Source organism: Neovison vison, chromosome 2, assembly GCF_020171115.1.
Source record: "Neovison vison isolate M4711 chromosome 2, ASM_NN_V1, whole genome shotgun sequence".
NCBI classification, from domain to species: domain Eukaryota; kingdom Metazoa; phylum Chordata; class Mammalia; order Carnivora; family Mustelidae; genus Neogale; species Neogale vison.
Window position 1 is genome coordinate 164,224,883 of NC_058092.1, and position 19,886 is coordinate 164,244,768.

The 19,886-nt window shown below is 43.3% G+C and overlaps 1 protein-coding gene and 1 pseudogene across 1 annotated transcript; one reads left to right on the top strand and one right to left on the bottom strand.

The window, feature by feature from the left end:
• Positions 1-2,770: 2,770 nt before the first annotated feature.
• On the bottom strand, positions 2,771-10,829 carry LOC122899236 (interferon-induced protein with tetratricopeptide repeats 2-like). Its single transcript, XM_044236820.1, has 2 exons — positions 10,787-10,829; positions 2,771-4,283 (listed from the first exon to the last, which is right to left on the bottom strand). The coding sequence occupies exons 1-2, from the start codon at positions 10,789-10,791 to the stop codon at positions 2,771-2,773; spliced, it is 1,518 nt and encodes a 505-aa protein (XP_044092755.1). The 5' UTR covers positions 10,792-10,829.
• Positions 7,993-8,419, top strand: LOC122900661 (annotated as a pseudogene).
• Positions 10,830-19,886: the final 9,057 nt, after the last annotated feature.

Consider the following 19,886-nt stretch of genomic DNA (forward strand, 5'->3'; position numbering starts at 1 on the left):
GCCTCTGCTGGATAGGCATTTGAGAGACCAAGATTCTGCTCTCTGATGAGAACCTTGCCATCTTTCTCCATATCCCTGGCCCCATCCCCTGGGAGGCTCTTTGGGACATTAATTCATGTGTTCCCACATCTCTGCCACGAGCTGGGGTTTGTGTTCACCTTCTGGGCCCCAGAGACTCCTGTGCTCACACAGAACCTTTGGTGATAATACCCTTCAATGGAGAGGTTATTCAATGAAGCAATGCCTTCGAAGAATGCCTCAAATATTTGTCAGTGTCTGATTCTGAGAATAAAGAGTTTTAAAAGTTGATGATCATGGAAGCATTGGTAAGTAAAAGAGAGATGAAAAAGTTCACATAAAAATACAAGGAACAGCAGAGGAAATGTGTGGAAGTGCATCTCTGCACGTGTACGGACTTCTGGTTCTCTTTGAATTAACAACAGGAGCTTTTCCACCTCTCTCCCCGACTGTTCCACCAGCTCTCTGGAAGAAAGCCATGGCTACTTCAATTTCCAACCAGACTTTGCCCGTTCCTTGGGGCTCCTTTTGCACTCGGTAAAGGGCTACAGGCAGGGAGCTCCATAACATGCAAGGCCAAGAAATACCGGCTAAGATTGCCCCTCAATGTCAGGGCAGGGAAGTATCACAGTGAACTTTGTGGCGTTTATGATCTGAGGGCAAGGTTAAATTTTCATCCATCTAATGACCAGGAGGGGGAGCCCTACAACCTGGAAGCACACAGGATCATGAAGCTCTTCCCTCTTACCCGGAAATGAGACAACTACAGGGCGTGTGCCGTCAGCAGAAGCACAATATTGGAGCATGAACTTAAAGAGTTGTGCCCTTCGTCTTGGTGCATTCTCATTCATCAAATTCCTTGATGCCTTTGGGAGTTCAAGAGAAGTTTATTGCACAAAAAGTAAATTCCTGAATACGGATGGTGGGACAGGTGAAAAGAGGTCAGAGCAAAGATCTAGGACATGGTTACACTTTCAAGGATCAGTTGAGGTAGACACCATTATGGACTGGCGAAGAGAGTAGAGGACACACTGTATATGTTAGGGGTCAGGTGAGTGGGTGAGTAGTGGCATGTAAGATGAAGGCATGAAGAAAGACCTGGAATCTAGAGACTTGTTGATTAGGTGCAGAGATCTTCAAATGTTTATTAGTGTGAGTTGGACCCAGCAAGAACCAGTTGCAGAATGGACACCAGTGGGGTGGGCACAGCACTCTTGCGTCACTGTCTTTTGTTTTGAATTTGTTTTGTTGCATACTTTACTTGACAATGTGATATATGCTCTGGGTATCAAATTCAAAATTAGAAATTCTATACAGTTGAAATATATGTCTTCCTTCCATATAGACTCCCAGACAACCCATTTCTTCTCTGGAGATACCCTAGGGGAGCTACGTCCTTTTCACAAATATTCTGCAAATAATGTGATAGGCTTTTTTTCCTCCTCCTACCCTTCCTTCCTTCCTTTGAACAATGTTAGCATGTCATATACACTCTTCTGCACTTAAAAAAATTTTTTAAATATATCTCAGAGATAGTGTTCTATATTTTTATAGTTAGAACGGCCTTTTTTTATTTTTTACATTAGCTGCATGCTGTTCTCAGCATGAAATATGAAAATTGAGTTAATGAGTCCCCTAGTGATGGACATTGAGTTGTTGTCAGTCCTTTGTTACTATAAGCAAAACTTCATGAGTATCTTTATACATGTCTTTGCATGCATATGCAAATACAGGATAGATTAATGAGTGGAATTGCTGGGACAAAGATTCATGAATGTTTACCTGCCATCAACAAATGCCCTCCATCTACAGGATTTATAATCTCAATGGCAATGTGTGATGGAGCCTATTCACCCACATCCTTATTTAGTACCTTTTTCCAAAAGGTGTTTCTTTGGTTGACCTGAGATGACCTCTCTTAATAGTGTTGGTTTGCTTTCTCTTAATAAGAGTGACATTGAGAATCATTTCCCCTTTTTAAGCCATTTTGATTTCCTGACCTTTGCCCATTTGTCCAGAGGAACTGTTTCAGCATTAAGGAAGTTAATCCATTATCTGGTAACATACTGAAACAGTATTTTTAAGTCTGTCATTGATCTTTTGGCTTTCCAGAGGGCCCTCTTCTATGAAACGTGTTTCATAGTGTGGCTGAATTCCAGAATTCATAGTGAGGTTGAATTCATAGTGTGGTTGACTTTTCAGAGGTTCCTCTTCTATGACACGTGTTTCATAGTGTGGTTGAATTCCTTAATACTTTTGCCCTTTTGTGTTTTGTTTCATACTTACAGCTTCTAGACTGTGTGATCTGAAAAATCCTCTCAAGAATTCCTCTAGAAATGTTGTGATTTTTGTTTCTGAAACATTTAAATCTTTGATTTGTATGGAAATCATTTGGGAGTATAAGGAGCAAGGAAGGAGGACCAGGCCCCAGTCCTGCTGTCTTCCCTTGTTCCCATCAGCAGTGCTGAGTACCCACTGTGTCCCAGGCCGAGGGCAAGGCGTGGGGTGAGAGTTGGGTGGTACAGAGTCCCACGGTCCCAAAGCAAGTGCTTGCCCTCAGAGGAGATTTTGCTCAAATTATCTGTAGGACAGAGGAAAAGTGATTCTGCATTTCCAGTTCTGGCTGAGAGAATTTGGGGGAACCCAGAAAGAGAGACAACAACTCTCTCAGGCCCAGCTCCTGCCAGTTGTGGTTTCTCAGTCTCTCCGTGTCCCTGTTTCCCTCCCCTTCATGACCACCTCGCCAGGCCTCCTACACCTCTCTCTTGCTCTTCTCTATATGAAGCCCCCGGGACTGGTTACAGGCTCTCTCTAGGGCCTTCTGCTTCTCTGGGTGGTGGGTCCCACCTACTTCCACGGTCTTTTCCTCACTGCCCTTCTCAGCCCGCAGGGCAGGGGGGACAACACCGCTGGTCTCTGCTGGCACACTGTCCCATTGGTGCCCCTTTCTATTCAGCTCACGAATGAATCTGGAGAGTTGCCAACCTATGGCATCGGAGGCATTTTTAGAGAGTCGTTTGTGGGCAATTTTTCTTAGGTTGACAATCAGCTTTTCCTTCTCGGTCACTGTCCCGTTGATGTTCAAACCCTGCAGGTAGTGGTGGATGGCAGTGTCGTCCTGCAGTCGCTGGTACTGCTGGAAGTTTCCATAGCGCAGGTGGAGCACTTGTCTCTCGGCGGGAGGCAGATCCTTACTGAATTCTTTCTGGAAGTAATACTCTGCCTTATCATACTGGCCAGTGATGGCATAGAGGCAGGCAAGGTCAGAGCAGGCACGGGGAAGGTTAGCATTCAACTCGACAACCCTCTTAAAGTGATCCAGTGCGTGTCTCGTCGTCTCCCACAGCTCTGCTTCCTTCTCTTTCGTGGTGTACCCCCGTGACCTCTGTATCTGCCTGATTTTGGCTCTGTAGCAGCATCCGATCTGCAGATGTTGAAAGACGTTGTTCGGTACTGATTCTAAAGCCTTTTTAAGTAATTCGATAGCCGTGTCTAGAGTACCTTTATTTCGGTAATACTTGGCCGCACTGCAGAGTACATCCGTGGGGCATGGCCTTTTCTTCAAGGCCTCTTCGACTAGCTTATCTCCTTCAGCTTGTTTCTGGGTCTTCTGGAGAGTCAAAGCCAGGAGAACGTGAACATACTGGTTGTCAGGATTCAGCTGGATGGCCTGCCTCAGAAGGCGAACGGTGTTCTCTGTTGGTGCTTTGTCACCCAGACGGTAGAGTGTGATGGCCAGTCCCAGGGAGAATTCCGGATTGGTGGGTTTCTTTTGCAAAGCCTTCTCAAAACACACCTTTGCCTGTTCATAATACTTTTCTCCCCATTTTAAAAGGGCCCATCCTTTTTCACAGTCAATCTCGGGACATTCAATTCTGTAGGAGCTCGCAAACTTCTTGCAAAGATGTCCTACCTTGTCAATGTAAGCCTGTGCTTCTGGAAGACTGCCCATGTGATAATAGACCCAGGCGTAGTTTCCCCAGGTGACCAGACTTCGGATTTTGCCTTGGCGGGCCTGTGTGTGCAGGATAAACTCTTCTGCTTGCTGTAAATATTCCAGAGCTGCCTTGTTCTGGCCTCGGAGGTGTTTAACATAGGCAAACAGATTGTACATAATTGCTTTGAATTCTTTGTTTAGAAACTGTACCTGGTCACGCACTCTGTTCTCCAAGTCATCTAAGGAACTTTCTTCATCATATAAATTCCAGGTAAAATGGCATTTCAGTTGTAGTAAGCTATTCTCCAGGGAATGTTTGGTGATTTCACTGGGGAAGAAGAGCAGACATTTGGGGATGTGAATGAGCGGATGGACAAAGCTACAGGTTTAGGGCGTGGCTACTTGACCACTTCTGAGAAGGCCCAAACAATGTTGGCACTCTGATCCAGAATTGTGAGAAACGAATTTCTGTTGTTTATAAGCTACCCAGTCTGTGGTATCTTATGAAAGACCCCCAAAGGGATGGAAACGATGGGATGGCCCAGAAAGAAAGGGGGAGTGGAGGAAATTTATTACCCAGTGACACCCCAAGTCCACCAGTCTTAGAGAAGGACGGGCACAGGCATTCTGGAGCTCCAGCTACAACGGAAGGAAATTTCTCAGTAGAAATTGTTGGAGAATGGTGTGGTAGGTGAGTAATAATATTTAGTGAGGTTGGTTTTTTGTTTCTTTTCTCGATCATGGACACCAGGGTGTGAGCCTGGGCTTCTGATCCACCACAATATTCAGGGAAACTAAGAGGAAATGTTGGGCTTAGGACACCAAGAGATGAGAGGGGAATCATTTGGGGCTGGATGTGAGCAGATATCCCTCGGGGGTCCTTTCCTAGGGATGGAGTGTGCACAGAGTGTTAATTTATTCAGGTTGACCCAAGACAGACTTTTGGCCCTTCTGACGTGGGGCCAGCAAGTGTGGCCCCACCTGTGTTACCATCTCTTCCTTTGCTGAGCTGGCTCTTTGGGCAGATTCACGAACTAGAACAGCTCCAATGCCCTCCACCCTCTACCTGGGTGGGTGCTCCCTGATGCTGTGGTCCACCACCCTTTCGATTTGCTCAGTGATCACAAAGACAGTAGTCTGGTTCCTTACAGAGACAAAGGGACATCTGGAGCACAAGAGACACAGGACACAAAGAGCCCACATGCAAATGCTATTCACAAAAATCAAAGGGCAAACTAGAAAACAGAAATTAAAAAATTATAAGCATGGCAATACCTAATACCTAATTTAATTATTAATTAGGTATTAATTAATTAATACCTAATTTAATACCTAAAAGGCTCTTTTAGTATTTGTATTTCAGAAGATACTTAGACGAGCAGGTAGTTCAAAATTCACCAACACACATATTAAAAAAAAAGTCACTGATCAAAGAAATGCAAATTAAATCAATAGCATTTCAGTGCCATTAAAACTTCGGTTACAGAAAAAGATTTTTGAAAAAAATCACAGCTGGCCACTTTTACTTGTACATGAAGGTTTGGAACACATTTTGACATAGAACTTGCAGGGAACTGTGGCAAAACATACAAGGAGCTCTTGACATAAAAATTTGTATGTTAAGAATGTATAGAAAACCAGACATTCAGTCAGAGGTTGTGACGGCCTATAGATGTGTCCACTTGGCTAGGTTATCGTGCATGGTTATCCGCTCAAACATGAAGCTAAATGTTGCTGTGAAGGTATATTGGAGACGTGATAAAGTCCACAAGCATTTAATTTTAAATAAGAAAGATTATTTTACATAACCAGGGTGGGCCTGGCTTAACCAGCTAAAAGGCTCGGGAGATAGTGCTGAGGCTTCCTGATGCAGAAATTCTGCCAGTGACGGCAGCCCTCATCATCATCTGGGCCGATTCCTTACATCATGTCTCTTCCTGTATATCTCCTGCTGTCTGCTTCTCTGCTGCACCCTGACTGCCACACAAGTCTGTGAATGAGGGATGTTCATCACAGGATGAGTTACAACTGCTTAAAACTGTAGGTGATGGTGGAAAAACATATTTGAAGGTATCACGAGACTCCCCATGGAACACATGAGACTGTTTTAGCTCCCTCCTCAAATTCTACTACGAGGACATGGTTTATGAAGGCTTCTAACCCTGAAGGAAAGGGAACACAAAGACAGCAAGATCTTGGAAACCTTGGCACAACTAGGAGAGTGGGGATTGTTTTTACCAAACACAGGAACATGGGAGAGCTAACTCTACCAGCAGGGGGGACCCATCCAAGAAACAACCCATTGATAATGCAGAATTCCCAAAGGCTCAGGATTTAGCAGCACCAATGTGCTGCAGAAGTGTGTGTGTGTGTGTGTGTGTGTGTGTGTGTGTATGAGAGAGAGAGAGAACGAACTGGGGTCCCTGGGCTCTCCCGCGATAGAAAACGACCAGAAGCCAAACTGGAAGCTCCAGACAAGTCTTACTGGGGGCTTATGCTCAAGCACAAGGCGAACACCACAAAGGAAAGGATCCTTCATGCTGGCTCCCGGAACAAACGCCAGGGAAAGATTTTAAAGAGACTGAGGAAAGAAGTGACCTCTAAGGACTGGGGGGCTGGGGTGGGGGGTTCAGCGGGTAGGGATGGAGGAGAGACCAGAAGTTGCGTGCGCAGGACAGAACCTGCCTCGTGGGTCCCCTCAGCTCGTTAAATCTCCACGGTGGGGCGCGATTTTTATGTTACAACGTGGGACACAGCTTGTCAAAGGGTCAGCGCTGGGGTCCACCTCGGAGCAGACTGGTTTGGTTCTATCTTCTCCAGTCTTCGTGGTGGAGGCCCGTTTGGTAAGCTCCTTCCCCCTAAGTTCCCGCAAGATGTGTTACTCCGCGGCATGGCTTCGCTGTCAGGGAGCCCTGGGGTTCCGGTCAGGATGGAGGGGACCCCCCCAGTCCAGTCCCGGCTTTGTCTCAGCAGGAAGACTGATGAAAAGTCAGCTTAAGAAGAAGCTGTCCCAGGGCGCCTGGGTGGCTCAGTGGGTTACAGCCTCTGCCTTCGGCTCAGGTCATGATCCCAGGATCCTGGGATCGGGTCCGGCATCGGGCTCCCTGCTGAGCAGGGAGCTTCCTCCTCTCTCTCTCTCTGCCTGTCTCTGCCTACTTGTGATCTCTCTGTCAAATAAATAAATCAAATCTTTAAAATTCAAAGGGGGAAAAAAAAAAAAAAGCTGTCCCTACAGACTCTGGCTCTGGTCCGTGCACCGAAGGCTAAAGGAGTGCCCTGTGCAGAGGGTGAGACACACGGTCATGGGCCGCGGTTACAGGCACCGCCAACAAGAGAATTAAATAAAGTTTGCGTGTGGAATGTTGAGACCACATCTTCACAAGTTAGTTCTAAAAATGCCGCCACCAGGCTTACTTCTTCCGGGCAAGGGACGAGTCGCCTGTTGTGGAGGACGTCCAGGTCCCCGACATCAGGAGTTCCTCGTCCCGTGGCGTGGTGGGGTCCCCATGTAAGGACGCCCCTTGCAGGAGCTCCAGGCTCCTGGCGGGCTCTTGAGCGTTTCTGTCTCAGTCATGAACGGGCGTCAGGGAATCCCTAGACATTTTAGGAAAGCCTCGCACCTGCAGAACAGTGGCGCGAACAGGCACGTGGTAAAAGTGTCCCGAAGGGAGCAGAAGACTTAAAACAACAAGAACAGAACAAATAAAGGGTCATTGATAAATTGAGATACGGGAGAAGACGCTGCATCCATGGAATAAAAGAAAATGCTTTGAAAAACTCCCAAACATTTAAAAAACATGGAAGAAGTCTTGGAAATTAAAACAATTAAATTGGGTGGAAAAACTCAAAAGCTTATGATTGAAAGGACAAATGGTAAGAAAAAAAAAAAATTAGAGGGACAGACTTGGAGGACCGACATCTGAATAATATGAATTCTAGAGGGGACAAGGGAAAGGAAAGGGAGAAAGAACATTCTAGAAGAATGCGGCAGAGCTTCCCCTGAATGGAAAGCTCTATGTTTCCGCGTGGTAAAAAGAAACTAGCCCCTTTCGTCAGACATCTTAGTGAGGCTGCAGGGGGAGCAGCGGCTCCCCGAGCTTTGCGATGCCACCCGAGGATGAGAAGAAGAAAGATGCTGGGAAGCTGGCCAAGAAAAAGATCCAGGGCACAGACCTGGGGGTGAGGCCAGAAACAAGTGGTGCAAAGGCAAAGCTCGGAACAAGCTCAATAACCCAGTGTCATTTGACAAAGTGACCTATGACAAGTCTGTGCGGAAGTTCTCATGATAAGCTTACACCTCCAGTAGCTGTCTCTGGGAGACTCAGGATTCCTCCGCCAGGACAGCCCTTCGGGAGCTCCTTGGTCAAAGACTGAGATTAAACTGGTCTCAAAGTCAGAGCTCAAGTGGTTTACACCAGAAACACCGAAAGTGGAGGTGTCCCAGGCGCTGGTGAAGATGCTTGAACATGTCCTACCAAATGTACATTTTGAGGAATAAAACTTTATTTAAGGAAAAAAACAAAAAACACCTCTTACCAAGTATGTGATGATAAGTTTTAGAACCCTACTGAGAAAATTCTATAGTTCCCGGGGGGAAAACAATTTATATAACACAACAAGAATCCAAATGCTGTTGAACATCTGAACAACGATGAGAAAAGCGAGAAGACAATGGAGAAATGCCTTCCAAAAACTGTGGAAAGAGAATTTTAAATTTAGAATTCTTAACATAACCATATAATCATTTAAAATGCAAGGAAAGAGTGAAGACCCTTTCATATACTTAAATAAAAAATTTATGTTACAGACACTTGCTCAGGAAGCTGAGAGGAGATGCCCCCTCAAAATTAAGAGTAAGCCCAGGGAGTGAATAAAGAAGTAAGATTTAAAAAACAGATGAGCTGCAAGAGAGGCTCTTACATAAGATGCAGGGGAGAAGGAAATACTCCATACTTCCCCCACCAAACTGGAGAACAGCCAGTGTAGATAGCAGTAGTTCAAAGGTCCTGTGAGTGATCACCACCGAAACAGGACAATGGAAGCCTGCCTCAGGTTTGAAAATATGGAAAGGAGTTTTGTTCAACTAGACTAGAGCTTGGGGCTGAGATGGTGATAAGTGCTTAGAAACAGAAGAAAAAGAAACAAATGAACAACAAAAAAAAAAAAAAGAAAAGAAAAGAAAACCACTTTTGTTTGTTGTTTCCTTTAGCTTCAGAAAAAAATGAAACAAAATACAAAAAAAGAAAGCTCACGGTAGATAGAACAAGACAAGACTCAGCTGTGAATAGGGTTTATGGGATTGTAATAATCCGAATTCTGAATATTGATCCAACCAAAGTCACAAAATAATATTTGGAGGGGAGGATGTAGGGGAGGAGGTGTGTAAGTGAGTGTGTGTGTGTATTGGGGAAGGGGTGCTGTGGTGGAAACAGATAATGGCTAAAATTTAAAAATCAAGAACTTCCAATACAAACATATTATTTAAGTATATGGTTATAAATAGCACAACAGTCACTGAAAGAATTACTGGTTACCTCTGGGGAATGGGAAATATGGTTGGGGGTGATGGCTGCTGTTTCGCCAACCTTGAGATGATGTTGACTATTTAAGTGTTGTGAATGTATAAATTTGATTATAAAGTAAGGAATCCGGAAGGAAGGAGGGAAAGAGGGAGGAATCGAAGAGGGGAAAGAGAGAGGAAAGAAAGAACAAAGGGAAAGAAGGAAGGAAGAAATAATGATACCTCCATATTTTGCAGCATTATTGAAGTCCTTGAAAATCATTGAAAGATTTTACTGATGACACTCACAATATGATGTTAAGTGAAAATATAAGATGAAACTGTATGGAATCTATATATGGAATCTATACTTTCAACTTTGAAAAGATTTCTCCCCAAATCTATTTACTAAAGTGTGTGTGTATGTATGTGTATGTGTGTGTATATATATACACACATACATATATATATGTGTACACACACACATATATATATATATATATATATATATATATATATATATCTCCATTGTTGAAATAGTTTATTTCTGGTTGGTTATATAAGAGACAACTGCATTTTCCCCCTTAGACTAGCTGGGATTTTTCCAAAGTTCTTTAGTGTGCTCATAGTATCTTTATCTTGAAAAAAGACCTTCATGAGCCTAGTTGGTTTTTGTTTGTTTGTTTTTTAAAGGTCATTGAAGATTAAAAACAAAACAGAAAAGGAAAGTGTGGGTACTGGGAATGATGGAGCCTAATTTCTCTGGAGGCTCTGGGGAACCTCAGGGATGTGAATTCTGGTTTAGTGCCCAACTGCAGTTCTTTGGAAAAGAATAGTTCAATCCAGCCCATCCTTTAGTCAGGCATCCAATGCTGAGCTTATAAAGAGTACGCTTCCCTTAAAAATTCTGATTAAATAGCCCCAAGCTCCTGACTTTTCCTTTCAAATGGAAAACAGGAAGACAAAAGCTTGTAAGAATATTTCTGCCAGGTTGGCATCCTGAGCTGATGAAAATTTGCCTGAAACGGAATGAAGTAAACTTGCCCCTCCCCCTTCCCCCAATGCCTCCAGTGCCTTTCTTCCCTCCTCCAGTCTCTGGCCACGTCCTGGCTAGGATTTCTTTTAAAAGCTTCTACTGGGGAGAAAACCTGTGTGTGTCTGAAAAGTGCTGCAAAATTTAAAATACCTGCAATGATTATTATCTAGATGTAAGGTATATTAAATATTTAAGCCGGCGCCGAAATCTAGCACTTATAGAAAAATTTGTCTTAACATTTTTCAAAGACACCAGACACAATTTCAAGAGATCAATGCAAGATAAAACCTTTTACCTCATGGTGGGAGGCTTTGGGCTGCCCAGCTGTCCTGCAGTGTTCTGGAAGGGCTGATTTGCTGCTCCGAAATCTGCCTGAGCTGGAAGCCGCCTTGGCCCCCTGGCCAGCCTAGTAGTCTTTAAGCCCACGTGATTGATTAACTAAACCTTTCTTGCCATTTCCAGAGATCAGGCGTTCTGGAGAGAAGGAGCAGAGTATTTTCTGCACCTCACTGAACTCTCCTGCACCACCTACTGGGCACCAAGGAACCAGATCTCTTGCACAGCTTCTGAGCACCTTGATAACGTCCGTAGCTGTTACAGACCACAGCACGCCCTTAATGAATTCACTGCCCTAACCCCTTTAAAAATCTCTGGGCCAGGCAGACACCTTGGAGTTGGCTTTTGGACAAGAGTCCACCTACCACCTTCTCCCCAGGTGGCTATCCAAGAGTGTTAAGCACATATTCCTTTCCGTTAAAAACTCCCACCTTTAGTACTGGCTTTTGGAGCAAGGGGCAGCCTGAGGAAGAGAAGCACAGCGTTGCTAACGAGGAGTACCTCTCTGTGCTTGCACAGCTGAATGGAATGTATCCTGGCAAGTGCAACTGGCTTTCAGTCATGCTGGTTTCCTGTTGGGGGAAAAGGAGACATGACCAAGGAGAGCTTCGATCTTTCCGACTGGAAACTCAACTGGGACAAAATGTTTTGGAGAAAGCATATATGAGGATGTTCAAGGTGGAGGAAAATTTCCTGGAGGGAGGACGCGACCTGTAGCAGTCAGAGAACTAGAAGTCGCACTGACCACTGCGCCCGTGTGTCTTCAGGAAGCCATGGCCACGGTCAGACCACTGACTAATACTGATGGTGAAGCTCTGCTCAGCACTTTGTAGGACTCATCTGATTTACTCCGTTTGACCCCCACGTGAGAGATGGCCATTTAGCAGATGAATAAGAGAACACTCAGCCTGCTTATGGGTCATGCCCAGGGAGGCTAGTCCAGATATGTCTGACTCAAGGACCTTGCTTGTTTAATTGTGGGGCCTATGGGCAAGGAGTCTCTGGATCTAAAGATCTCAACTACATGGTTCTTGAACTAAAGATCTCAACTACATGGTTCATTTACACACTGCTGATAGGAGCATAAGTTGGTTCAGCCATTATGGAAAACAGTATGAAGCTTCCTCAAAAAATTGAAAATTGGGGGCACCTGGGTGGGTCCGTTATCTCTCTATCTGATTATTTATCTACCCATCTGTCATCTTTCTCTCTCTCTGTCAGTCTGTCTGAGAATCTTTTGCTCAGACTCGAGAAATTCTTTCAATAGGTTACTGGCCATCTTTATCTGGGATAATCCTGAGTTAAGAGTTAGGAAACTTCAGCCTGTGAGCCAAATCCATTCCTCTGCTTATTTTTGTGTAGTCCTCAAGTTAAGAATGCTTAAAAAAATTTTTTTTTTTTTTTTTACAATTTTAGGGTTGTAAACACACACATACATATGCACACACAGAAAAACATGACAGAGACCATTTGTGGCCCGCAAGGGCTAGAATGAGAATTATCTACGATCTGGCCCTCTGCGGAAAAAAATTGCTGACCCCTATTATAAGTGAATTCAGTAGGTCTAAAATTGAATTTATCTTTCTCCCCAAACTCCTCTTCTTCTAGTCCCTATATTCATGAAAGGCCCCATAATTTGCCCAATTATGCTGCCTCATGGATGAGTAAAGATCCAGGGGAATGTTTTATATTTACTGCCTGCCATGTCCAGATTTGCTTAGAGGAAAGTCGCTACCATTAGAACACACTTTCCTCCATGGGCTAACTTCTTCCATCTTCTCCAGCCTCTTCAGTGAGCCCCAGGGCAGTTGGTTGTCCTGGTGCATAGGACATGGCCTGTCTTCAGAGTTTGCTTCTTGTGGCTGGAAGCTGCTATGTTGCAGATGTACCAACTATTTTCTTGTAGGAGTTCACTCCTTTCTTAATTCTCTCTGGAAGTAGCCTCTTGCTTTTCCACACTTCACTGTCTCCATGTACCTATGAGCCAGGTGTTAGTAGGCAGCAGATATTCTCATTGGACTCAGCAGCTGCCTTTAAAGAATTTGGACCGCTACCGGAAACAACATGGAGTTTCCTTAAGAATTTGAAACTAGCACGTGATCTGGCAATTCCACTTCCCAGTATATATCTGAAGGAAAGGAAGCCACTATGTTGAAGAGCATTACTTACAACAGCCAAGACATGGAAGTAACCTAAGTGTCCGTAGATGGATGAATAAGAAAAAAAAAAAATGTCGTGTATGTATAATGGAATATTATTCAGTCATGAAAACTGAAATGTTGCCATTATGCTAAGTGAACTAAGAGAAAGACACATACTGTACGACTTCACTTATATGTGAAATATTAAAAAAAAACTCATAGAATAAGGGATCAAATTTGTGGTTGCCAGAGAGACAGGAGTCTTGGGGAGTTGGGTGGTCATATGTGCAAGCTGCCGGTTATAAGATAAATGAGTACTGGGGATGTAGTAGACCACATGACCAGAGATAACAACGCAGTGTGGTACATGTGAAAGTTGCCAAGAGAGTAGGTGCTAAAAGTTCTCATCCCAAGGAAAAAAAATGTTTCGTAACAGAAGTTTTTGTGAGGTGATGAATGTGAATGTTGTGATAACAATTTCACAATATGTAGGAATGTCAAGTCGGTAGGCTATATACCTTCAACAGGGTTGTCCATTATATCTCAATAAAAAAGGAAGGAAAAAATAACAGTAAAATACCTTATTGGGAAAAAAAATTGATAGCGCACCTTAGAGCCTGTACAGTTTATTCATTCCCATAGGCTTTTGCGTTTTGAACTTGTTTGGCTTTTTCCCTAGAGTAGTTTTAGGTCTGGAAAACCAGGTAGGCTGTTTTTGGTAAAAATTCATAAACCTTTTATAAGTAATTCAGAGCTTTTTCCAGATTTTCTGTTCTGTGTCAAGCTTTGCCTGCACTAGAAAGTATGGAGTTTGCATCAAGGCCTCTATTAATGACCTCTCTACTCTTTCTTCATGCTTCTTCTGAAGTTTCAAGGCCAAAGTAATTTAAGGTATTATTGGTTAAGATTCAGCTCCAAGACATTTCTCGGGGAATGGAGGGATTTCTCTGTTGGTCGTCTCTATCGTTCTTTGTGGTTGGGCTAGAATTTCTGGTCTCCAACCCAGGGTCATGGCAGGACCTTGGTTTTTGCCATCTGGAAATGGCATCTGAAAATCTGCATCTGGAAACCTGAAATCCTTCTTGAAGATGCGAGCCTCCTTCACTGTCATTTTGCCCTGGGTTCCACCACCTGCCACTCAGAAAGTTAATCCCCAGATGTTTTCCAGAACTGTCCCCCAACCTCATGGCTACCTAGGGCCTCCCCATACCCTACATCCATCCTCTTCTATGGAATAGGCTCTTTCGACTATTCACCGATGAGCAGACTCTCACCAAACTAAGCAGAAGGGAGGAAGGTGGAATATGTCATAGAAGGGAGAAGGTGGGACAGCCAGGTTTCTGTTCATCCCTAAAATCTGGAGTCTCAGATGAACACATCATACCAAACAGACTCATGACCTGCGAGGTTTGAACAATTCTCATCTCCCCTCCTTTTTTTAAACTGCTCTACTTCTGGTAAAGCAGCCAAAAATGTCGGCTATTTTTCTGGGAACTATCATCTTCATACCAGCTGATCCTTCACACAAGCCATGTTCTTAAATGTATTTGCATATGAGCCGCAGTAAAGCAATTGTCGATAAAAATATTTTCCATTCTGTTTCCATTATATATTCTTTAAGAATATATTTTATTGGGTGCCTGGGTGGCTCAGTGGGTTAGGCTGCTGCCTTCGGCTCAGGTCATGATCTCGGGGTCCTGGGATCGAGTCCCACATCGGGCTCTCTGCTCAGCAGGGAGCCTTCTTCCTCCTCTCTCTCTCTGCCTGCCTCTCTGCCTACTTGTAATCTCTGCCTGTCAAATAAATAAATAAAATCTTTAAAAATTTTTTAAATTAAATTTTTAAAAAAGAATATATTTTATTTATTATACTTCTATTTAGGGCATATTTATATATTCTTTTAAATGATATTATATATGGAATTTAAAATTAATATTTTATATTATGCAATATAAATACATATGTGTAAATACACTACTATTATAGTTATATTTAAATATAAATATAATACAATAAAACTATATCAATATATTATATAGTATTTATATTATCATAATATATTTTCTGCATAGTATGTAAAAGTGATATATTCTATCACATGTCATATTCTACATCTATATAATTTGTGTGTCCGTAACAGTAATATATATTCTATGTGCTTCTAGTATTACTTTTTTTAAACCTACCTTAAGACTTTATATTTTTCACAACTCAATTATATTTTGTGAGATTTCTTACTTTTTCAGAGCATCACGACCTATTTGGAGCCTGTCTATAATTTTATTTTTGGAGCTAATATTCCAACCTAACATAATGTCTAGTTCTCTAGCCCTGAAGTAAAATAGGGCAACACTCTAGCTGTGTGTCTTTGGAAAGTTACTCAACCTTCCTTTGCCTCTGATTCTTAACATATTCATTTGTATAAGGCTTAAATGAAATAAACCCAAAAAAGCCCCAAGGATGGTGCCTGGCAAATTGTAAGTCGCTGATAAATGGGAATTGCATTTTATTCATGCATGGCCATTCATTGGGCCCCCCTCCACACCTCCCTGACACACCCAAGCAGAGAGAAATTGATCCCTTCAGTATTGTTTGTGGACCTCCTGGACACAGTGATCAATCCCAGCTTTTCTTGTTTTGGACTTTAGTTTTGGAGTCAGCCCAGCGTGGCCTCTCTTGCTTGTCAGAAATTTTATATAAGGAGGGCACGAGTCTTGTCCCCTTTTCTTTCTCTTCCCGCCTGGATAGGACATTGTTGGAAGTGAGAAAATACAGCCACCCTCGTCATACTGCCTGAGGAAGCAACTCTGTAGATTACTCTGGAAAGAATCACTCTCAGTCCTGCTGTCATCGTCTTGCTGGTCTCCCTGAGACTCTTGGCCTTGAACCAAGAGATTCACACAAAGACTTGTTCCGACCGAGGACAGGGGAACTGAAGGAAAGAGGCAGGGTTGCATGACAGATCCTCAAACCGTCAGTGTGCTGTGTCCTGTCCCCACATGGATGCCGCGCTCTGTGTGTTGGAGTGACCTTTGTGATTCAGAGACTAGGACTCTTAAAAACAAAACAAAACCGCAAGGGGGAGCCCTGTTCCCATAAGGAGAGTGGGAAGCGACTGTTCCTTGTGTAAGAACAACGGTACACCGGGCGGAGGTTCGAACTTTACCCGGTTGAGGATGGCACCCCTGGGGCCAGCCCAGTCCCAGCGCCAAACCTGATCATGGGCAGCAGAGCGCATTCTAAATGATTTCTGCCATTTACAAATGATCACCAGTAACTGATCAACAATTGTTCCCTCTGTTGGGTCTGTACTTTTCTCAAAAGATGAGGGGAAATTCAGGAAAACTGAACTTGGAATACATATTTCTTCTGTCCATCTGTCCATCTGTCCGTCCATCCCTCTATCCATCCATTTCTCTTCATTCATTAACTCAGTCAGTATTGATTGAGTTTCAACCATGTGTAAATACCACTAATATTTGAATGTAATACAAATAAAAGCAAAGATAGCTAACATTTATTGATCCTTAGCCATGGGCTAGGAGTTATTTTAGTTCTTCTGCATATACCATTGTGTTTTCTCTCTGAAACAGCTTTATCATATATATTGTGATTATCCCTTTTGTAGAGATCAGGAAACAAGCTAAAAGAGATTAAATACTTTGCATAAGACCTCTTACTCCCAAGCAAGCTAGCAGCCAGAGCTTAGCTTCAGCCCTGTGGTCTAGCTCCAGGACCAGAACAGGGGGAGAGGAGGTGAGTGAGGACCTACGGAATAAAATTTAAGGAGGCACTTGATCTCTGCACGCTGCCCCTGCACTTGTATGACCTTAAGTGTGAGTGTCTCCTTAAATGATGTGCCCTAGGAGCCCCACTCCTCACACCCTACCTTGCCTGAGCCCCATCCAGCGCCTCTATTCTCAAAAACTGCCCTTTGCAGATTAACATTCTCTACACAGTTACACTCTGGGATAGGAAGGTCACATTCTGACTTGAGCTGGCAGTGCCGTCACACATGCTTGAAGATAATGAAAATCATAACAGAAACTTTACATGTTGCAGTTAGAGGTTCTTTTTTTTTTTAATTAAATTCGGTTTAATTAACATATAGTGCATTATTAGTTAGTGACTCATCATTTGCATGCAACACCCAGTGCTCATTCCATCACATGCCCTCCTTAATGCCAGTCACCGGGTTACACCATCCCCACCCAGCTCCCCTGCAGCAACCCTCAGTTTGTTTCCTAGAGTGAGCAGTCTCTTATGATTTGTCTCCATCTCTGTTTTCATCTTATTTTATTTTTCATTCCCTTCCTCTATGTTCACCTGAGGAAACACACGATAGGATATCTGTCCTTCTCTGACTGACTTAATTTTGCTTAGTATAATACCCTCTCGTTGCATTTGTTTTTTTAACAGAGAGAAAGGAGAATACCAGTGTAAAAATCCATTCATTTCGGGGCACCTAGGTGCCTCAGTGGGTTAAACATCTGCCTTCAGCTCACATCATGATCTCAGGGTCCTGGGATCGAGTCCTGCATTGGGCTCCCAGTTCCGTGGGGAATCTGCTTCTCCCTCTCCCTCTGCCTGTTCCTCCCCACCACTTGTGCTCTCTCTCTCTCAAATAAATAAAAATAAAGTCTAAAAAAAAAAAAAGAAATCCGTTCATTTCAACCTTAGTCCTTCCTGACCACACATAAAATTCCTTCCCAAAGATTTCCCTGCACAGACCTTCTACGACTTTCTTTTGCAATCAGATTTTGTCCCCAGCTATTTCTTTCCAGACAAGCAGTCTCATTTAGGACAAATTTACTTTCTTTTACCTTCAACAAAAACGTATTCCCATTCCTTACACCTATTGTACAAGTACAGAGTTGCTTCCCTTATTCTTATCAGTCTTAAGTACATTTAGCAGAATTTTAGCTCTTAGAAACCCTAGTCTCCAGTGAAAACTAAGTAGTAACCAATTCTGAGTTGTCACGTGGGAATTCTTTAGATTGCAAATTTATGAATCATCTAAAGCACAAAGCGTGTTTTCCCACAGACCAAAATACCTTAGTTTCTTTGCACTAAGTCAGAAGTGCAAATGGACTTTTTCCTCTCTTTCAGTGCCCAAGGATCTGTCCTTGGAATGCCTTTTAATCCACTGAGACAATTCAGAATACAAAGTTTAGGAAAGGATTGAGGTCCTGTAACACTGCGTGGCCTCAGTAGAATCTCTCAGATCTCCTCTGCAGGAAACATGGGCAAATAGACAAAGGTACCTGAAGTCCAGGCCTCCAGGGCTCTAAACCAGGAACTGGACCTAAGAGCCTCCTCTTAATAGGATCCAGGCTGCTAGAGGAAACACAAGCCATCCCTAAGGGGACTCTGACTCACTGAGTGAGTCAGCTCAGTACTGCTTTCTGCTGGCTCCCACTCAAGGTCTCCTGGCCAGAAGCTCCTAGACCAGAGATGTTGAGGGGCTCACATGAGACCAACAAGGAGGAAAGCTCACACAGGAGTCTTAAGATTGGCAGCTGTGCTGTTGACTTAGGCGGCTGTCCTGTGCCCAAAAGATGATTTTGTGTAAGGACAGGAGTAAAGAGAGGGCATCAAGTTTCTGGGTCTTCTTACCATTCCAGCCAGGGTACTAACTTCCAGATAAGTATATACATGATGTAATATATAATATAATATAATATAATATATTTATTTTTATATATGAAGCAAAGGAAAAAGGAAAAAATTAAATTTCCTTACTGCCTACTGCCCACTGACAAGTCCTTGAAACAGAATGACCTTCCTCTAGGAACTCAGCAGCCTTGACGATGTTGACACTTTGCTAAGGGCCATAACGTTCCAAGATGAAACTGAAAGCACCCCTCAAGCAGTAAAAAATTGTCCAGAGGAAGAGCTCCAGTCGCCCGGAGCACCCTAACTGGTGTGAGCTTAGCCCAGACTCATGTTTGCACAGATCGACGGTGGAGTGAGCGGTTGTCTCTACCTCCCTATAACGCTAAAATCTCCACCCAAGGAGGGGCACAAGCTTATTTACATAACATGCAATGTATGTATTTTTGTTTTTTTAATTTATGGGTTTCAGTATTTTCTCAATTTTCAGTATATTCTTTTTCAAATAAGAAGCACAAAAGAAAAATGGTGGGTTTTGGTTTTTTGTGTTTGTCTTCCCAAAGCACTCACTTCTGAAGAGGATGTAGAAAGGCCTCTGGGGAGGATGCAGGTAGACCCATCACCGAGAACTGGCTTCTGAGAGTTGGTCACTAAGCCTAGCTAGACCCCTAGTACGGAAGCCTGCAAGCTCCCTCCAGCCCTCTAGGATCTGTTAAAATTGCCTTTCTAGAAAAAGCTCTTGACGTGGGTTTTGGCAATGACTTTTTGGGTTTGAGATCCAAAGCATGGGCAAAGAGCAAAAATCAGCAAGTCGGAGTACATCAAACTAAGACGCTCCTGCACGGCAAAGGGAACAATAAGAGGCAGCCTATGGCAAGGGTGAAAATATTTGCAAACCGTATATCCAAAATATGTAAAGAACTCATACAACTTAATAGCAAAATAATTTTTTATTAAAAATTAAAAAAATTATTAAATTTTTTAAAAAATTGGGTAGGGGACATGAATAGACATTTTTCCAGAAAAGATGTACAGGCAGTCAGCAAGGACATGGAAAGGTGTTCAGCATCACTCATCATCAGGGAAATGTGAATCAAAACCACAATGAAAGGTCACCTCACACCTGCTAAAATTGCTGTTGTAGAAAAGTGAGAACAGATGCTGGTGGGGATGTGGAGGAAAAAAACGCTGGCGCGCTGGTGGTGAGAATATAAACTGGTGCAACCACTATGGAAAACACTATGGGGGCGCCTCAAAACATTACGGGGAACTGCTTGGGGCATCTGGCTGGCTCAGTAGGTAGAG